This window comes from Rhincodon typus, chromosome 4 (genome assembly GCF_021869965.1).
Source record: "Rhincodon typus isolate 14 chromosome 4, sRhiTyp1.1, whole genome shotgun sequence".
Lineage (NCBI taxonomy): Eukaryota > Metazoa > Chordata > Chondrichthyes > Orectolobiformes > Rhincodontidae > Rhincodon > Rhincodon typus.
The window spans coordinates 10875707-10891486 of record NC_063335.1 but is presented as its reverse complement, the minus strand read 5'-3'; the positions used below and the strand labels follow the sequence as shown (position 1 = coordinate 10891486).

The window sequence follows — 15780 nt, the reverse complement described above, 5'->3', positions numbered from 1 at the left end:
CTTGAAGTAGACATAAAGTGGGAGGTGAACTGTTGATGTAAGGGAGAGGGTTTCCAATGTAAAAGATGTCCATGTTCTGAGACTGTGTCCTACAAAGTTTGTCTTTGCCAACAGATTACTTTGATGTGGACGATATAATGGTGCAGAACATAATGCTGCCTGGCCAATGTGTTCAGTAAAGATATTTGCATTGCATTGTCAGTGAAACAAGTTTAATTAGACATCCTCAAATCAACTGTCTCAGACTGTGAGCTTTTCAACTGCTGATTACTTTTCAATGCTAAACCATTTAAGGATAGGGCTGGTGAAAGAGGGTAAGATAAACATTACACTTTAAAGTACTTTGCCATACACAGATACATGACCATTAAAAGTGATCTGAATTTACAGAGCACTATAGCATAAATGGAGCTGATTTACTAAATTTGGAGGAGATCCCACTTTTTAAAATGCACCATTCATGGTGCTGGAGTCAGTCCGAATCAACTCAGAATTCATTAATTGCAGATTTTTAGACAGTTTGAATGACCTGAAGCATTATGTTATGTTTACTGCTAGTTCAAATCTTATTTCAGCTTACAAAGAATTATCTCAAAGATTTGCCTGAAATAAAGAAGTAAGTAGTATCAAAAGAAGCAGTTTCAGAGTTAGGAGAATTGAAGCTTAGACTTTGGAGGACTAAACCTCTGAGTCCACCAAAGTGGAATATGTTTATTTCTGATGTTTATTTTTACTTTAAAAGTATAATCAGACATCTTAACACCACTGTTCCTTGTGTCAATATTATATATGAGTTGTTAGAAAATAATTTCAACATAAAAATACATTTATGTTCAGAATTTGCATGAAAAGTAAGTAACATTTGACATTTTAATATTTCAAATGCTCAACATTTAATAACGTGCTTTTAGGGAATCATTGGGTCATAGTAGTTCAGATCAAGAGTTATACAAAACATACATATGTGATACACGAAAAAAGAAACTGCTGGAGACACTCAGCAGGTCTGGCAGCATCTGCGGAGAGAAAACAGAGTTAATATTTCAATTCAGTGACCCTCCTTTAGTACCCATCTCTGTACAGATGCTGCCAGACCTGCTGAGTTTCTCCAACAATTACTGTTTGTGTTAGTTCCAAATCTCCAGCATCTACTGTCTTTGCTTTGTTATTGGTATGTGACAGTTGTTCATAGAAGTACAGTAATGTTCATTTCATACATTAATGCACCACAGATGCCAATTACAACTCATTTACAACCATCACCTTAAAAACTAAGATAATCACACATGCACACCATTGAGTATCTGAATGGATACAGTGAAATGTGTATGACCTCTCAAAAACAAGCCGCTCAGAATCATCAAAGCAACATTTCATCCACAGTCACTCAACCTGAATTTGTTCCAATCTATCCTGATGGAGACTGCATCAATTCCACCTTTCAGTAGGCACAAAGACTGGCCAAAACTTATTACAATGCAAGCTTTTCTAGAAATAGCCTTACTTAGTTTTTCAATGTTGGGCATGACCTTGCCTCCTTTCTTCATATATGAAGCTCGAAATCCATCCACAGAGAAAATAATCAGTGGTGGACGGGTGAAGCTAAAATGTGAAATACATAAGTTTTAACGCAAGGAGTCCATAACAAAGCCTATGCTGATCATGTGTGTATTACATTCAGTGACACTAGATATTAATCAATTATACATAAACATTTGTTCTGCAGATGTCAAACATATATAGCCATAAAAATATACAGAAAAACAGTTGAATTCAATTTAAGTGACCATCACTAGTGACGATTATTTGGACATAATGATTGATCTGTCTTATCATAACAATAAATCAGGTGATTCTATATGGTTACATAGAATCAGCAAAGGTTCTATTATAGTAGTCAACATGAGGAAGCATGTTGCAATCACTGGGCGGGCGACCACAAATTCTTTTCTGGTATGAAATAATCGATCTTAATGGAACATGTATTGCTATTAATTACTTTACATTTACAAAATAAAAATTAGCACATTCATACTGAAATTAGGGTATCTTATCATTTACACCATTTGCACCTCACCCACACAAACATCTAATACTTTACTTCTCTACATGACTTACCTGTTTGATTGTGCACAAATTTTGCCATGCTTTGAGAGGAGCAGACATATTCCCACATATGGTAACAAGTCACTGTTATCACAGAATAATAAAATGGCGCAACACAGGAAGTCCATCAGCTTTTCAATCAGGTATTCAATTTGTCCAGCAGCCCAGTAATTGATTTTCCTTTCACGTATTTGTCAAATTCCCTTCTGAAAGATGGCATTGAACCAACGTCCACCACCCTTTCAGTTAGTGACTTCCAAATTACAACTAGGTGCATAACTTGTTTTCCTCATGTCTCCTCTGGTCAAATTGCTCACTTTAAATCTCTATCCTCTGGATAACAACTTTTCTGCTACAGAAGAAGTTTATTTTTCTTATTTACTCTGTAAAACCTTGCATAATTTTGAATGCCTCTATCAAATTCTCCTCTCAATTTTATCTGCATTGAAGAGAACAACTCCAGTTTACGTCCCTGACACTCAATTCTGACATCATTCTTCACCTTTTTCTGTATCCTCGCTAAGGCTTTGGCTTTCATCCAATAGTCTGGTGGCCAAAAATGAATGCAATATGACAACAGGCATGGGACTAACCAATGTTTCACAAACATTCAACGTGTGGTCTTTGTACCAGCATCTAAAACACACTGGCCTGGAGTTTCTGCTCAATTTTGCTGTTTTTTTTTCAGCATAATTGACCCTATATAAGCATATTCAATGCAAAGAATCTAATCTAAATTTTAACCACAAATTGCACTAAGTGCAACTCAGGTTTTCACAAACTTTTGCATAAGTTTCAAAAACACAGTGTTAGAAATCTGGCTCACCCAGAACAAGACACTGACCCTAGGATGCAGTACTATTTTCTCAATCGGGTTAGTTTGCAGGCCATCAAGGAGGTTCCAAAAATTAGGTCTAGGCCCGAAGAAGGGTCTAGGCCCGAAACGTCAGCCTTCCTGCTCCTCTGATGCTGCTTGGCCTGCTGTGTTCATCCAGCTCTACACCTTGTATATCTCCAAAAATTAAATTGGATTCCAGTTATTATGACTCTAGTGGGTACACTTTGAAAGGTTTTCAACAATGAAATTGCTAAGGAATTTTATGACTCTACCATTAGTCTAAAAAAGTTTTGTATATTTTTATTATCATTTAGTTATTTGAATGGATAGGTGGTGGATTAATATAATTGATTTCAAATATTTACTATTTGTGATAAACCAATTTTAAGCTGTATTAATTAAGTTGCACTGAGTTTTTTTACTTAAATATAACAAGGAGTATTTCTTAAAGCAATTTTTATTACAATTACCTTTTGAAATGTAATTCTATTTAATTGGCTGAGATATGACTTTACAATTTGTATTATGGAAAAGAGTTTAATTGGAAACTTGGAGAGGGGGTATATCACTTTTCAAAACTTTGGATCTTATCAAAACTTATCAATTTTGGACACAATTTGCACCAAAACTCTCAAGTGGAACCACTACCATATGATTGGTGAATTTTCATAAATGGAACACTGCCTGGTTATGGTAGATTCAACAATTTGTGCTGCCATCAGTCCTAATTTTAAAGGGGATGATGATAAAATAGCAGAGTGCACATAGTCAAATCTAGTATGAAACAGGAGAACAATCAATTATGCTGCTGATCAGATATACAGCTGCTCAAACTGATCATTATGATTAATGTCTAATTTTCAATAGGTCTACTTTCTAATATAAAATCAGCACTACAAATATAACTGCCGTAGGGAACGATAATCTCAATTATTGCAGGACCCAAATGGATATTAGTTTGCACGTACCCTGCTGGACAATCCGGTATCTTCAAATCTTCACATTCTTCACTCAACCAATTTGTTTCGCCTAGTATCAAGGTTTATCATATAATTGACAAAGATTTAGACTGTAGGACTAGCATAAATTAAACTATGAAACAATATCTAGCATATTTTATTCCAAATCTAATCTTTGATTTGATGAGTTCTAAATAGAAAAAAACTACTCAATCTACTTGTATAAAGAGCAACATTCAAAAGAAGATTTTCAAGAGAAAACCTTCAAATATCTGCAAAAACTGAGATTTAAATAAAATCTTACAGAAGTTTTAGAACATACACATTAAATGGTTTTGAAAAATATACAACATATATTCTACTTATACTCAAACATGTAAATATTGTTAGGGACAAGAAAACCCTACAAAAGGACAGACAATTGCAGGAAAACCTGTCAGGAGTAACTCCCAGTATTAAAAGTATTAAAAAAGTGTTCAGTAAAGAAGTTTGACAATATTATAAATTCAACTACAGATATTTCAATTTCTCATGAAAATAACTTGTTGAGACTTACTGATGTTTATACAACACAGGTTTAAACTTTACACACTAACCTATCCCCAACCCCATCCCAAAAATTCTTCATTCTCATTTTAAAACTAATCCTTGAAGCTTTTGGGCTAGAATTTACAAGGGGATGTGGGATTTTGGATCAGGTTCTGGGAGTATAAGCGGTGATTGAGGTGATTTAGACTGTAACACCAAACTACATTGCAGAAATGACTATCTGACCATCAGGAAATCTGGGTCAATAAAAGGTTTCTTTCAGAAACTTGAAAGACTAAAAGTTATTGATGATGCTATTAATAAATGAAAGTGCTGTCCACTTACATTGCCTAGTCAGTTCAAGTCTTCAACCTTCTCTGCTTTTGTCAACTCCAAGAGAGAACATCCTATATTGTAAGTTTTCTGAGACTTGGTCTTGATCATAGTGCTTGAATTTTTTGTTCATTAAAGTTTATGATCAGAAATTGGGATGCACTGACCTCTTCTAAAATCAGTGCTCCCATGCAATGAGATTTCCATCATGTTTGGAGTCTCAAAAGACTTGGGCTCTATATATCAGAAGGGACTATGGAATAATCTAAAATTACCTTTGCACGCAACTAGGTAGTTGGTGCAGCAATCTCCTCTACTCATGCAGTCGTCAGAACACTGACAAACATGTTCCTCATTTCGGGCTTCCCCACAACGGTCTTTGCTGCACTCCCATGCTCGACCTAAAATATGCATTTTAGTAAATTAGTCTTTACAGAGGTTTTGGGAGTTTTTTTTTGCAAATTACCTTCAGTTTGTCCATCTTATATCAGCATTTACATTCATTAATAAGATATCTCAGAATTCTTTAACATAGAACACTGGTGTAAAACAGATTGCTGCATTGGTCTTTTACAAAAGTATTTTTCTTAGTAGTTCACTGACATCAGCAAAATTTCTTGACTACAATATTAACTGTAGCATATGCTTGAGCAATAAAGATTATTACTGTATTCAAATCAAGCAGAATCACTGTGGGGAAAAGCACTTGGACTATGGCAGAGGAGGAAAACGGGTGGAGAAAGGAGGAAGGAGAATAACTGAAGAGTGGAAATCAGGAAGAAAAAGGAATGATGACAAAGATGAAGAGGGAGGAAGAGTGGGAGAGACTAGAGAAGAATAGTGTAAGGAAAAGAGGGAGCAAGGAATGAGGTCAAGGCAGCATGCAGTTTCAGCAGATAAGGTTTAAGAGGAGGATTGGAACCAGCAAGTTATCCATCTCTCAAGCAGTATCACCAATGAAAATGTTTCTGGAGTGGGAAAGCAATGCACTCTCTTTCCTTCAGTCAGCTTGGATTTTAATTTCATTTTGGATCAAAGAAGTTCTTCTCGCTACATCCAAGCACATATTGTCTCAATAATAGTGCAGTTCGTGGCAGAATTCAATTCCTTAAATGAGGGTCAGATTTCCAACTTAACGATGAAAAGATTTGTATTCCACAATAGTCCATTTACCACTGCTACAGTGCCAACGTAAATGTCATGGTAAATTAAAACAGCTCCCTAAGTGATCCAGCAAGGAAACTTGTGAATAACCAGAGGGAGTGTCATTTTGGCTGAAGCAGATGAGAGATGGGGAGAGTTAGAGTAGGTTGACAATGAGACAAAATGCTCATAAGGACAGAGATTCCTGACAGATAATCAGGTATGTTACTGAGAGTATAGCAAGTTAAATTTTAATTAACTTTTCCAATTTCACGTATTTCAAGCTGCTACTTGCCTTTTGGAAGTCTCTAACACATTACTGTAAAGTTACTCAATAGCCACAGTAGTGAAACCATTGCAAATTGTTTATTGACATCTTGTCATGTTATGGACACAATTAATTAATAGTTTCACCGATATATAGTGTGTGTGTATGTATGTATACATATATATATAAAAAATGGTATTGCACTGAATTTTGTGCCCATCTACTATTTAGAAATATAAAACAATGATAGTGAAAAATAATACATAATACATTGATATTAAAGCCAATGTATTGGGTAGAGTGCTATAAAACTTATGAATAAAATAAGTTATTAGTGGCTTTCAACTAATTTATTTATGCCTCATTACTAGAATTAAGGAATTTTTAAAAAGTAGAGTATTGCCAGGCATTAACCAACTGACGATGTCGAGAAAAATTTCCAACTCCAATGAATCAACCAAATCAAATAAATTATACATATTAAAAACATGAACATATCTCCAATTACCACTTCTGTAACATAAACTATATCTGAACAAAACAAAATTAAGTGATCTGCTGCCCAGAGGCAGCAAAATGTAATCAGACTAAATTGGATCCCTTATTAAGTGGCCACCAGGAAGCATTTGACAGCAATCTGGAAGTTTTGACTCTGTAATAGGTACCACACAAGAAACATTTTAGGCTCCTTAGAGATGTATAAAGCTTAATCCCAACCTGTCCAGCACAGTGTTGGCAGTGTGGTAAAATGACTTTATTTGATTGGAAAAAAATGAAGTTTTGCAGAAAACCTATTCCACAATTTAAAAAAAACTTTGATAAATGGTAGCATTTCCCAGGTTCTAAATATCCACCTGCCCAACATAAAGACTTAGATGCTTCTGTGTTTTTTAAGCCATACACAGGCCAGAATTTGACCCACTTCTCTGGTAACTCACCTTCATTCTCACATCCCCAGCCAGCAATCCCAACCCCTCAGCAATTAATCCTTTACCTTCACCAAAATCAGAAGCTTTACCCACTTCCCATTAGGGGCAGATTTCAGAACCTGCTTCCCAAATCCCAACAAGGTCAGCCAAATTTTGACCTCAGATGTTTTCTATTTTCTGAATCTCTTGCACAGACTCATAACCTATCACATTAACTTAGCATATTGGTACCAGTCTATTTAACTATACTGCAATCTCAAAAATGTTGCAAACCAGCAATTATATTCTGCAGAAAGATCTCAGATGCTTTCTCTTTCTCAAATACCACTTACCAAAATACAAACTTGGTGATGAGAGATTGTTTGGTAACTTTTCCCATGCCATCATCAATGGGCTAAGGCTTTCTATTGAGAAGTAGCAAAACTCACCCAATCAGAAGAAGTAAGTTCCAATGACAGGGGTCCCTATAGATTTCTTAACTGCTCATTGGAAGTTAACGACTATTTCATTTATTGGACTCTCACAATTGTTTCACTTAAAAATTGTTTCATTCAAACATGCTCTTAAACAGCCATCTTCCATCAGCCAGGGATCAGTTAGCTCAGTTGGCTGGATTACTGGTTTGCGATACCAACAGCATGACTTCAATTCCTGCACCAGCTGAGGTTACTGTGAACAATTCTCCTTCTCAACCGTTCCCCTTGCCTAAGGTGTGGTGAGCCACCACCAGTTATCTCTCTCTACAGAGAGAGCAGCCCTGTGGCCTGGTAAGGCAATAGTAACTTCACTCTTACCAGTGGACAAAAAGGCATTATAATCTGGTGCAGAAGCTTTTGCAGAGTTAGGATCAATTAACTGACTGCACAAAGGACTTGTTCTAACACTACATTGTGCCTAAATTAGAAGGTGAGTTACATAGTTTGTTGCGAAGAGTCTCACACGACAATTTGTTAAACTTACCTGAAGAGGGCAGGCAAGCTTAAAGGAATGTGCTTAGAGTCGGAACTCATCAACCATTATCTAATTGGAACACCATGATACTATTGGTAAAAATAATGGGTCTTCAATAGAGCCATTTTTAAACAGCTTAATTTATTCAGAATTTGTTTCACAGTATAATATATCACAGTATACCAGCACTATACAAACTTTAAATATTTTGAATCTAACTAACTCACCTGCTTGCCCTCTTGCCCGAGGATGGGAACGTGATATGTAACCTAAAGAAGGAAGAATATAGAAAAATAAAAAGAAAATGACTGAAATGGAGATGAAAATAAAAATACACAGGACTATAAGTTTTCCTTTGGATATCTTGAGCCAGTGTTGACATCAAATCTATCTTTTAAACTTGGATCAAATACTTTAGGTTATTTCGGGAATAGGTGGAAAAATGGTGAGTTGGTTAAGACTCACACAAGGAGTTGGGGTAGGGGAGAGCTGTTTGCAAAAGTAAAGTCCTCAGTGAATTCAGTGTATCCTCTCAGCCACAGATTATACATGGCAAACAGAAATAAAGTCATAAAGGACACAAAAGAAAGAATAATTAGAGGGTAACTACCCTCAAAAACAAAATAATTCTGAACATACATCAAAAGCATGTTTGACTATCTACTTAGTACCTGTCTTCAAACAAAGTTGATCAAAATCTGAACAGCAGCTGTTATAACTTTTACACAAATTGTCACAACGGCAATTGGGTGGAGTCGCCTCTTGCAGTTCAAAACATCTGCCCCTGCATGACCCAGAAGTAGAAGCTCGGGCTGAATCTGAAAGAACAGTGTGAAAGAAGAACATAAAGATTGGTTAGGGATAGCACTCTATGGAGAATCAAACAATGCAGAAAGTTGTTTACAATGTAATTCTTCAACAGTAAAGGCATTGTCCGCATAGAGTCAACAACTAACAAGCATAGCATTCTAATTAACTTTGTTATCCCTTGCTATGATGTTTGAACATTCATCTGATTGAAAGATATTAATGATGCACAAGATTAAAATTCTAAATGGTATATTGTTCAATTGCACTATGTATCCCAACATTTTTGATGGTAGCTAAAATGAAGTGGCAAGTTGACAGCAAGTTAGGGGGCCAGAAGTAGTCATCATAAAGCTTTCGGGTGATGCATTACCTAATTTCACAGATGTTAGGAAAGTAAAACGTAACCAGAGTGTGAGAGCAAAAGATGGTTTTTATTAAAAGGATATTGTCCAAACAAGAGAATATGTTCATCCAAGGAGATCTCAAGTAACATATGCTCTGGGTTCATTCAAAAAGTTTGTTTTCCCTCAAATGTATTTGAAATGTTGAAGGAAAAAAAAATTCTTTAAGGATCCATTCTTTTGGAATAAATACAAATTTGTATTCCCGCTCTGCAATAACAAAGTAACTACTTGAACAAAACTGGCAATATTGCTTCCAATTTCAATTCTCTAAAAGAGGCACAGTATATCATAACAGACCACAGAATGAAGGGGCAGAGCAGATGGTCTGTTTAGGAAAACTTCAATCAATTATTTTATGAAAGCATACTAGTTATTTTAAAACTATAAAATGTGTGAGTCCTAGGACACTTCGAACCCTGAATACATAAATAAATAGGACAAAATCTATAAATAATTTTCTGCTTTCTGCATCTTTTTTGTAACTTCTGCAATATATTGACACTATAATTGCAACTCCAAAAGTACAGCTATGATAGAATATCTTTGCTATTTGATATTTATTATCTTTTAAATTTAATTTCTATGTCAGAATTATAGAAATTATCCTAAATGTATTAATTCGTAAACTAGCATGTATGGAAAATCTTTGTGTATTTATCCAGTTGGTTTAAACTACATAACATTAATATAAAGTACATTTGTGACATTAATGAAATAAAATTAAAGTAGCAGTGATGTGGGGATTATCACTTCAACAGACTCAGATAACATGGCAAACTAGCCAAATGAATCTTCAGCTGTTGTAACACCTAAATAGTGAATATTACTACTATTTAATAGTTTCAGTATTTTTCTAATCAATACTATAAATTAAAGACAGTTATATTTAATTTCCAATATTTCCAGACATGGACATTACGGTAAACATCAATGGCCATGAAGTTCCATGTAGCTGATGATGACTTTTCTAATGAATGATTAACATGGTGATGCAATGCCTTGAGAACTGATTGAGTAATGATCTGATTACCAGTAAAACCACAACAACTGTAAATGTTAGCTCATTTAACTGTTTTGTAGTTTTCATTTGTGCAAGAATTCAGAACTCATATTGTTTCTCAGAAATATTTCCACAATAATGTATTTAATTTGTTTTAGAATTTATGAAGAACATACTATCAAAATTTCATATTTATTTTAGTCAGTAAGCGCTTACATAAACACCGTTTTCATTTTCATGCAAAACAAATCTTAATTCCGGTTACTTATTAAAGTATCTTCCAGACTGATAATTTGGATATTTACTTTAGATTTCAAAGTGAAAACTAGATATCTTGTCAGTTTCCTTTCTAGTTAATGCTAGCAATTTGGCTATAAATTGATGTATGATCATGAACTCTGTTACCACACATTGACTTTAACAGCTTTTCATTAATTTTCATATTCAAGTTATTTCAATGTTTAATTCAAAGTAAACTATCCATTCCTCAAGAAAATAAATGCATTTTGATACAAAATAATTACTTTGATGAGGAATTTACAATATTACTAATCAATCTAAATTTGTACATAATGGCAAAAAAAACTCAAATCACTTAAGTTTAGGGATGCGTAGTCTGTAAATTACACTGCACAACTGCATCATTTAAAAGCTGAAAGACAGGGAAATTTGTTGGTTACATAATTAACGCAAAACACAAGGGTAAATGTTATATTAGTTTACACACATCCTAATGGGTATAAGAATCTTTCTCATTAATAACAAGCAAAGTAGTTCAATTTAGGTTGAATTTCTTGCCATGTAAAAAAATCCAATACTTAATCTGCAAAACATACTAACTACAAATTCAGTAGCCAATTGAAAGTTCTGGACAAAGAGTAAACTGGGAATATTTATGTTTTCAACAGCCAAACATTAAATATTTCCAAAATTAAACCTTAAAATTCTAAAAATCTGGTTGCAGTTTTAAACTATGATCTGTGTCTCAATGCTTGGTACATTTACACACATTTCCACAATTGTAATTTCTCTCAGCATTACAGTTGGTGTTGCAGCTATTCTACGGTACTTGTACACAACAGTGCTAGGTTGTTTTTCACTGGAGCATTCAGAAATAATGCAGAGAAAATTACTTTAATGCTCCAGCCTGCTCAATGAGAAAAGGTTTCATTGGACATAGGCACTGTGCTCAGTGTCCATACCATAACATAGAGATAACTACATTCTGAAACCATTTATAGACATATTAATGATAATAGCAATTAAGTTTCAATTTAATAAACCCAGTTTAGTGTAATAGTAAATTACATTCGCTTTGTTAAATGTACTCTCAATTGACAAATGAAATTTTCCAGTGGATGGAGATTTTTCAGGACTCAAAGAGTACCCAATTCCATTGCAGTGCTATAGTCACTGAAACTTCCCATTGAATGCTCAGGACACTGGTTCTATAACATAATCACAATTATCGTGGTTATAGGTGTAAACTGGACAATAATTAACACTGAGGTTATCATTGTTTAACAAGCAATGCGACTTTTCTGGCAGGCACTGTTAACGTGGACCTTGAAGTGCTAACATGCTTGTAAATATATGGTCCATGCCTCCGCCTCCTTTAATGTCAAATTAGAGGCTGTTTAACTATATCGCCTCTGATAGTCAAAGTGAGCATAAACCCTCAGAAAGCTGCCTCATTTCCCCCTATCTGCAACCCGATGCACAGTTCAAAGGTCGGTTGCATTTGTGTCAATTTAAAATGTTGGAAGGAGACGGTTTGCTAGACAAGGAATGTTATAACCTTGCACTGGGCACTAAATAAACCATAACACAAAGTCCGTTAGCAACCCGGTCACAGTTACAACCTCCATCCAATGTAATATTCTTTTTGGCTAAACTTTGTTACGGAGCCTATAGATGAACAATGAAAAATAAACTACCTTCACGATTGATTGTGCCTCCTGATCTTTGCACGCGGCGCAAGCTAAATCCTTGGCAAACATTTACCCCGGCTATGAATGTCAACATTGAAATGATCTGCAAACGAGATTTGTTTTAGTAGATATATCAAAGAAAAGAATGATGATTAGCTGAGACATTGGTAAATCTTTCACTTCAATGCTTGAGCATAGCGGCAGCAATGCTCCTAGACAGCTGCCCGTGTTAATACCCGGGGCTACCAGGGTACATGGTGCTTTTTTTTTCGGAAAGCCAACTCCAGATCCGCAGCAGAGTGAGTAAAGAACAAATGTTACCCGCTTGTCCTGGGGACTCCTCGAAAGGCCCACGACACCACATTAGACATACCTGGGACAACTTCAGGTTAATGCCCTTCGACATGGTTGTTCTTCAGTGAAGAGGATTCCTTCCTGGCAACTGGCTTCCTCAAGGAAGCTCAAGATTGATCCCACCTGTTCAGATTGTCAATCTAAAGCGTGTCTGCCTCTGTCTCACCACTGGATCATGTTTCACATTGAACAGCAGATGAGTTTTGTCTTTTTTGTTTGAAATCACACCTTGTTAATTAAAACAAAAACTTGCCACGTTGTGCTGCAAAGCTCTTTTTTCTCTCTGTCTCTCTCTTTTTAAACAACACGTGGAATTCTCCCTGCCTTTTGTGTATGTTGTTTGAGCTGTGGAGGATCTCAGCTGTTGAAGCAGCTAAACGCCGCCACTGTTGTTTTTCAAAGGCATCTTGTTCTGCACCAAATAGTGGAGCCTTTGTCCGGGAGAAGAGGCAAGGCGAGCTGTGTGATGTACAACTACCCGCGTTACCAGATCTCTTTTAAAACAGCGTTTGTTTAGTACGAGTGCGTTTGTGCCAGCTTCCTGTCTGGCAGTTTTCTCCATTCCCTCGCCCCTCCCCCCCTTCTCAGAGATTATAAAGATGAAAAAAAAGAGGCTGTCGCAATCGTTTGGGCTGAGAGTATTCGTAAACAAAAAAAAATCCCCAAGGCTGGTTAGTAAACATCAGCTAAAACCGTCAACTGACTCCAGCTCGCTGCAGTTTTGAGGGAAAGTTTTGTTTCCTTTTCTGACGCCCTCTTTCGAAATAAGTCATGACCTTTCCCCGGTTACCTGACTGATAAGAAGATCTTGAGACTGCAGTTTTGTGCACAAAGCCTCATTTCACTCGTATCGTGAACAGTTAAAGTCTTGTAGGCAGGAGAAGACTAGAAGTTTGTACTGGAGAAGAACAGGGGGACTGTGCGCTTTACCTTTAAAGAAAAGGCCATAGGAAAGCATGGTATTTTGAGAAAAGATTTATCTCAGGTTGTACTGAACAGTTGATTTAACATTATTTAAAATGAATCACGCGTAAAAGTTTTGGTTGATCATTCAGTAAAAGTATCGCAATGTAACATTAAACTAGCAATTGTAAATTTGTTCAAGTTCAAGAACCAGAAGAAACATTTCGCTATCAAGAAAGCAAGTTTTCTAACCCTTTTATCTTATAGCTTGAATCCTGGTGGATATGAATTTCTGCTTATGTGTGCTGTATAGAATCAGTTGCGCCCTGCACAAGCGTGCACACTTCATGCCACTGCAGTTTATGTTGCCTCACTACGTCTAGCTCTCAAATAAAAGAAAGTTAAAGGAGACGATGTAAATACGTTGATATTACCAAAAATGGTGGTTTTTGGTGTGTCACATTACATGCAAGTAAGTAAATTGTAATCATTATCTTTAGAACAATGGCTATTTATTTTACAGAAATGTGACGATCTCAGTAACTACTAATAGGAGGAACAATTCCATCACTTCTGATAGTAAATCACAAACCACGACCATTACCAACCGTAGACCTGGTTTGCTCATCTTTGGAGTTCTCTATCCCAGAGAGCAGTGAAAGCTTAGTCATTATCTAAATTCAAGACAGAGATTGAGAGATTTCTTGTTATTAATGACATCAAGGAATAGGATATAGCATAAGAACATGTACCTGCATCATATGGACATGTACAAGACAGATTGGTTGTATGTTACAGGACTGGGACTAACATTGTTCCAGGGTAATGCTGATGAGGAGGGTAAATGCTAGGTTGGCAGGGGGACAGGAATCTAATGAGCAGTGTGAATTCAAAGGGAGTAAAGCTAGTAAAAGGTATCAAAAGGAGTAAGCAAAGACAGATGAAGCAATAGCAAGCATCAAATAGGAATAAAATGGAGAATAGTGTTAAAAAAACAGAATTAAAGACATTCTATATGAATTTGCATAGCATTCGCAAAAGGTTGATGACTTCAATGCACAAATTGAGGTAGATAGGCATAATTTAACTGCCATTACAGAGGCATGGCTAATGGGTGGTCAAGATTGTGAACTGAATAGCCAAGGATATTCTACATTTAGGCAGGAGAGATGGAAAGAAAAAGGTGAGATAGCACTCCTAACAAGAAATGATATCAGTATTTTCATAAGGGAGGATCAAGATGTAGAATCAGTTTGGGTAAAGCTAAGAAATAATAAACAGAAGCAAACATTGGTGCTCATTGTTCATAGACCACCAAACTGCAGTGCTAATGTTGGGCATGTTATAAATCAGGAAATTAGAAACACATGTAACATGGGTAGTAATAATGATACCAGGTGACTTCAATATACATATTGTCTCATTGAAAGTTATAGGGAGATGAGGATAATGCATGAAAGTGACATTGAGGAGATAATCAGCTATGATCTCGAATGGTGGGGCAGCTTCAATGGGTAAGTGATTTATTCTTGTTCCTATGGTACTGAAGTAAATGAACAGCCACGATCTAGAATGTCAGATCAAGCTCGGGGAGCTGAATAGCCTACTCCTGCTCCTCTGTTCCTAACTTAAAGGCAAATTCAAAAATCCTCGCTGGGCTTATAAAATCATAAAAGGGAAATAAGAAGAGGGAACAGACCATCTATGAACCAAAAGAGCAGTCTACATATGAAGGCAGTGGGCATGGGTACTTTGTGTAATTTACATTTACATTCACCAGGGAAGATACTGCAAAAGATCATAGTGAAAAAGGAAAGAGTTTTGAGAAACGATAGGCTAATGATTAATGAAAAGAAAGGATGAATAGGAAAGATAGGTTGCATGTAAAGTTAATACATCATCAGGACCAAATGGGAGGATCATCTGAGGATGTTGACGGAATTAACAGTAGAAATTGCGGAGGTATGGGCCATAATCTTTCAATCTTCTTTGCAGGATTTAAATCAAATATTACACAATGGTTTAAAAAAGGGTTAAAGGATCAGCTCAGCAACAACAGACCAGTCAGTTTAAGCTCAGTAGGGCAAAGCTTCTAGAATCAATAATCCTGGACAAAAATTAATACGTACTTGGGTGAGTGTAAATTAAATAAATCATGTTTAATGAATCTTTTTGCATTTTTTGATGAGGTTAAGTGAGAGAGTTGATGAAGTTACTGTTGAAGGAAACTGGGCAAACTGCTTTCAACTAACTGCAGAACCAATAATCTCCAAATGACTACTTAAGTAGCAAAGTCAGTGTTATTGGAACCATCGCCTTTATA

General features: G+C 35.9%; 2 protein-coding genes across 3 annotated transcripts in view; one reads left to right on the top strand and one right to left on the bottom strand.

Annotated features, from left to right (window-relative positions):
* enpp2 (ectonucleotide pyrophosphatase/phosphodiesterase 2) overlaps positions 1-15780 on the bottom strand; it is a 105398-nt gene that overhangs the window by 82327 nt on the left and 7291 nt on the right. Inside the window, exons 1-7 of one of the 2 annotated variants that reach the window (XM_048595806.1) lie at positions 12574-13106; positions 12207-12303; positions 8727-8873; positions 8283-8324; positions 5040-5165; positions 3913-3973; positions 1505-1602 (exon numbers count right to left, since the gene is read on the bottom strand). In XM_048595806.1, the coding sequence (XP_048451763.1) occupies positions 1505-1602; positions 3913-3973; positions 5040-5165; positions 8283-8324; positions 8727-8873; positions 12207-12303; positions 12574-12606 (604 nt within the window). In that variant the 5' untranslated portion in view covers positions 12607-13106. Of the gene's footprint in view, positions 1-1504; positions 1603-3912; positions 3974-5039; positions 5166-8282; positions 8325-8726; positions 8874-12206; positions 12304-12573; positions 13107-15780 lie in introns of those variants that run through there. The other variant, XM_048595807.1, reaches the window with a different exon arrangement.
* Positions 1-15780, top strand: part of LOC109934864 (CCN family member 3-like) — a 133709-nt gene that overhangs the window by 111911 nt on the left and 6018 nt on the right. The window lies entirely within an intron of this gene.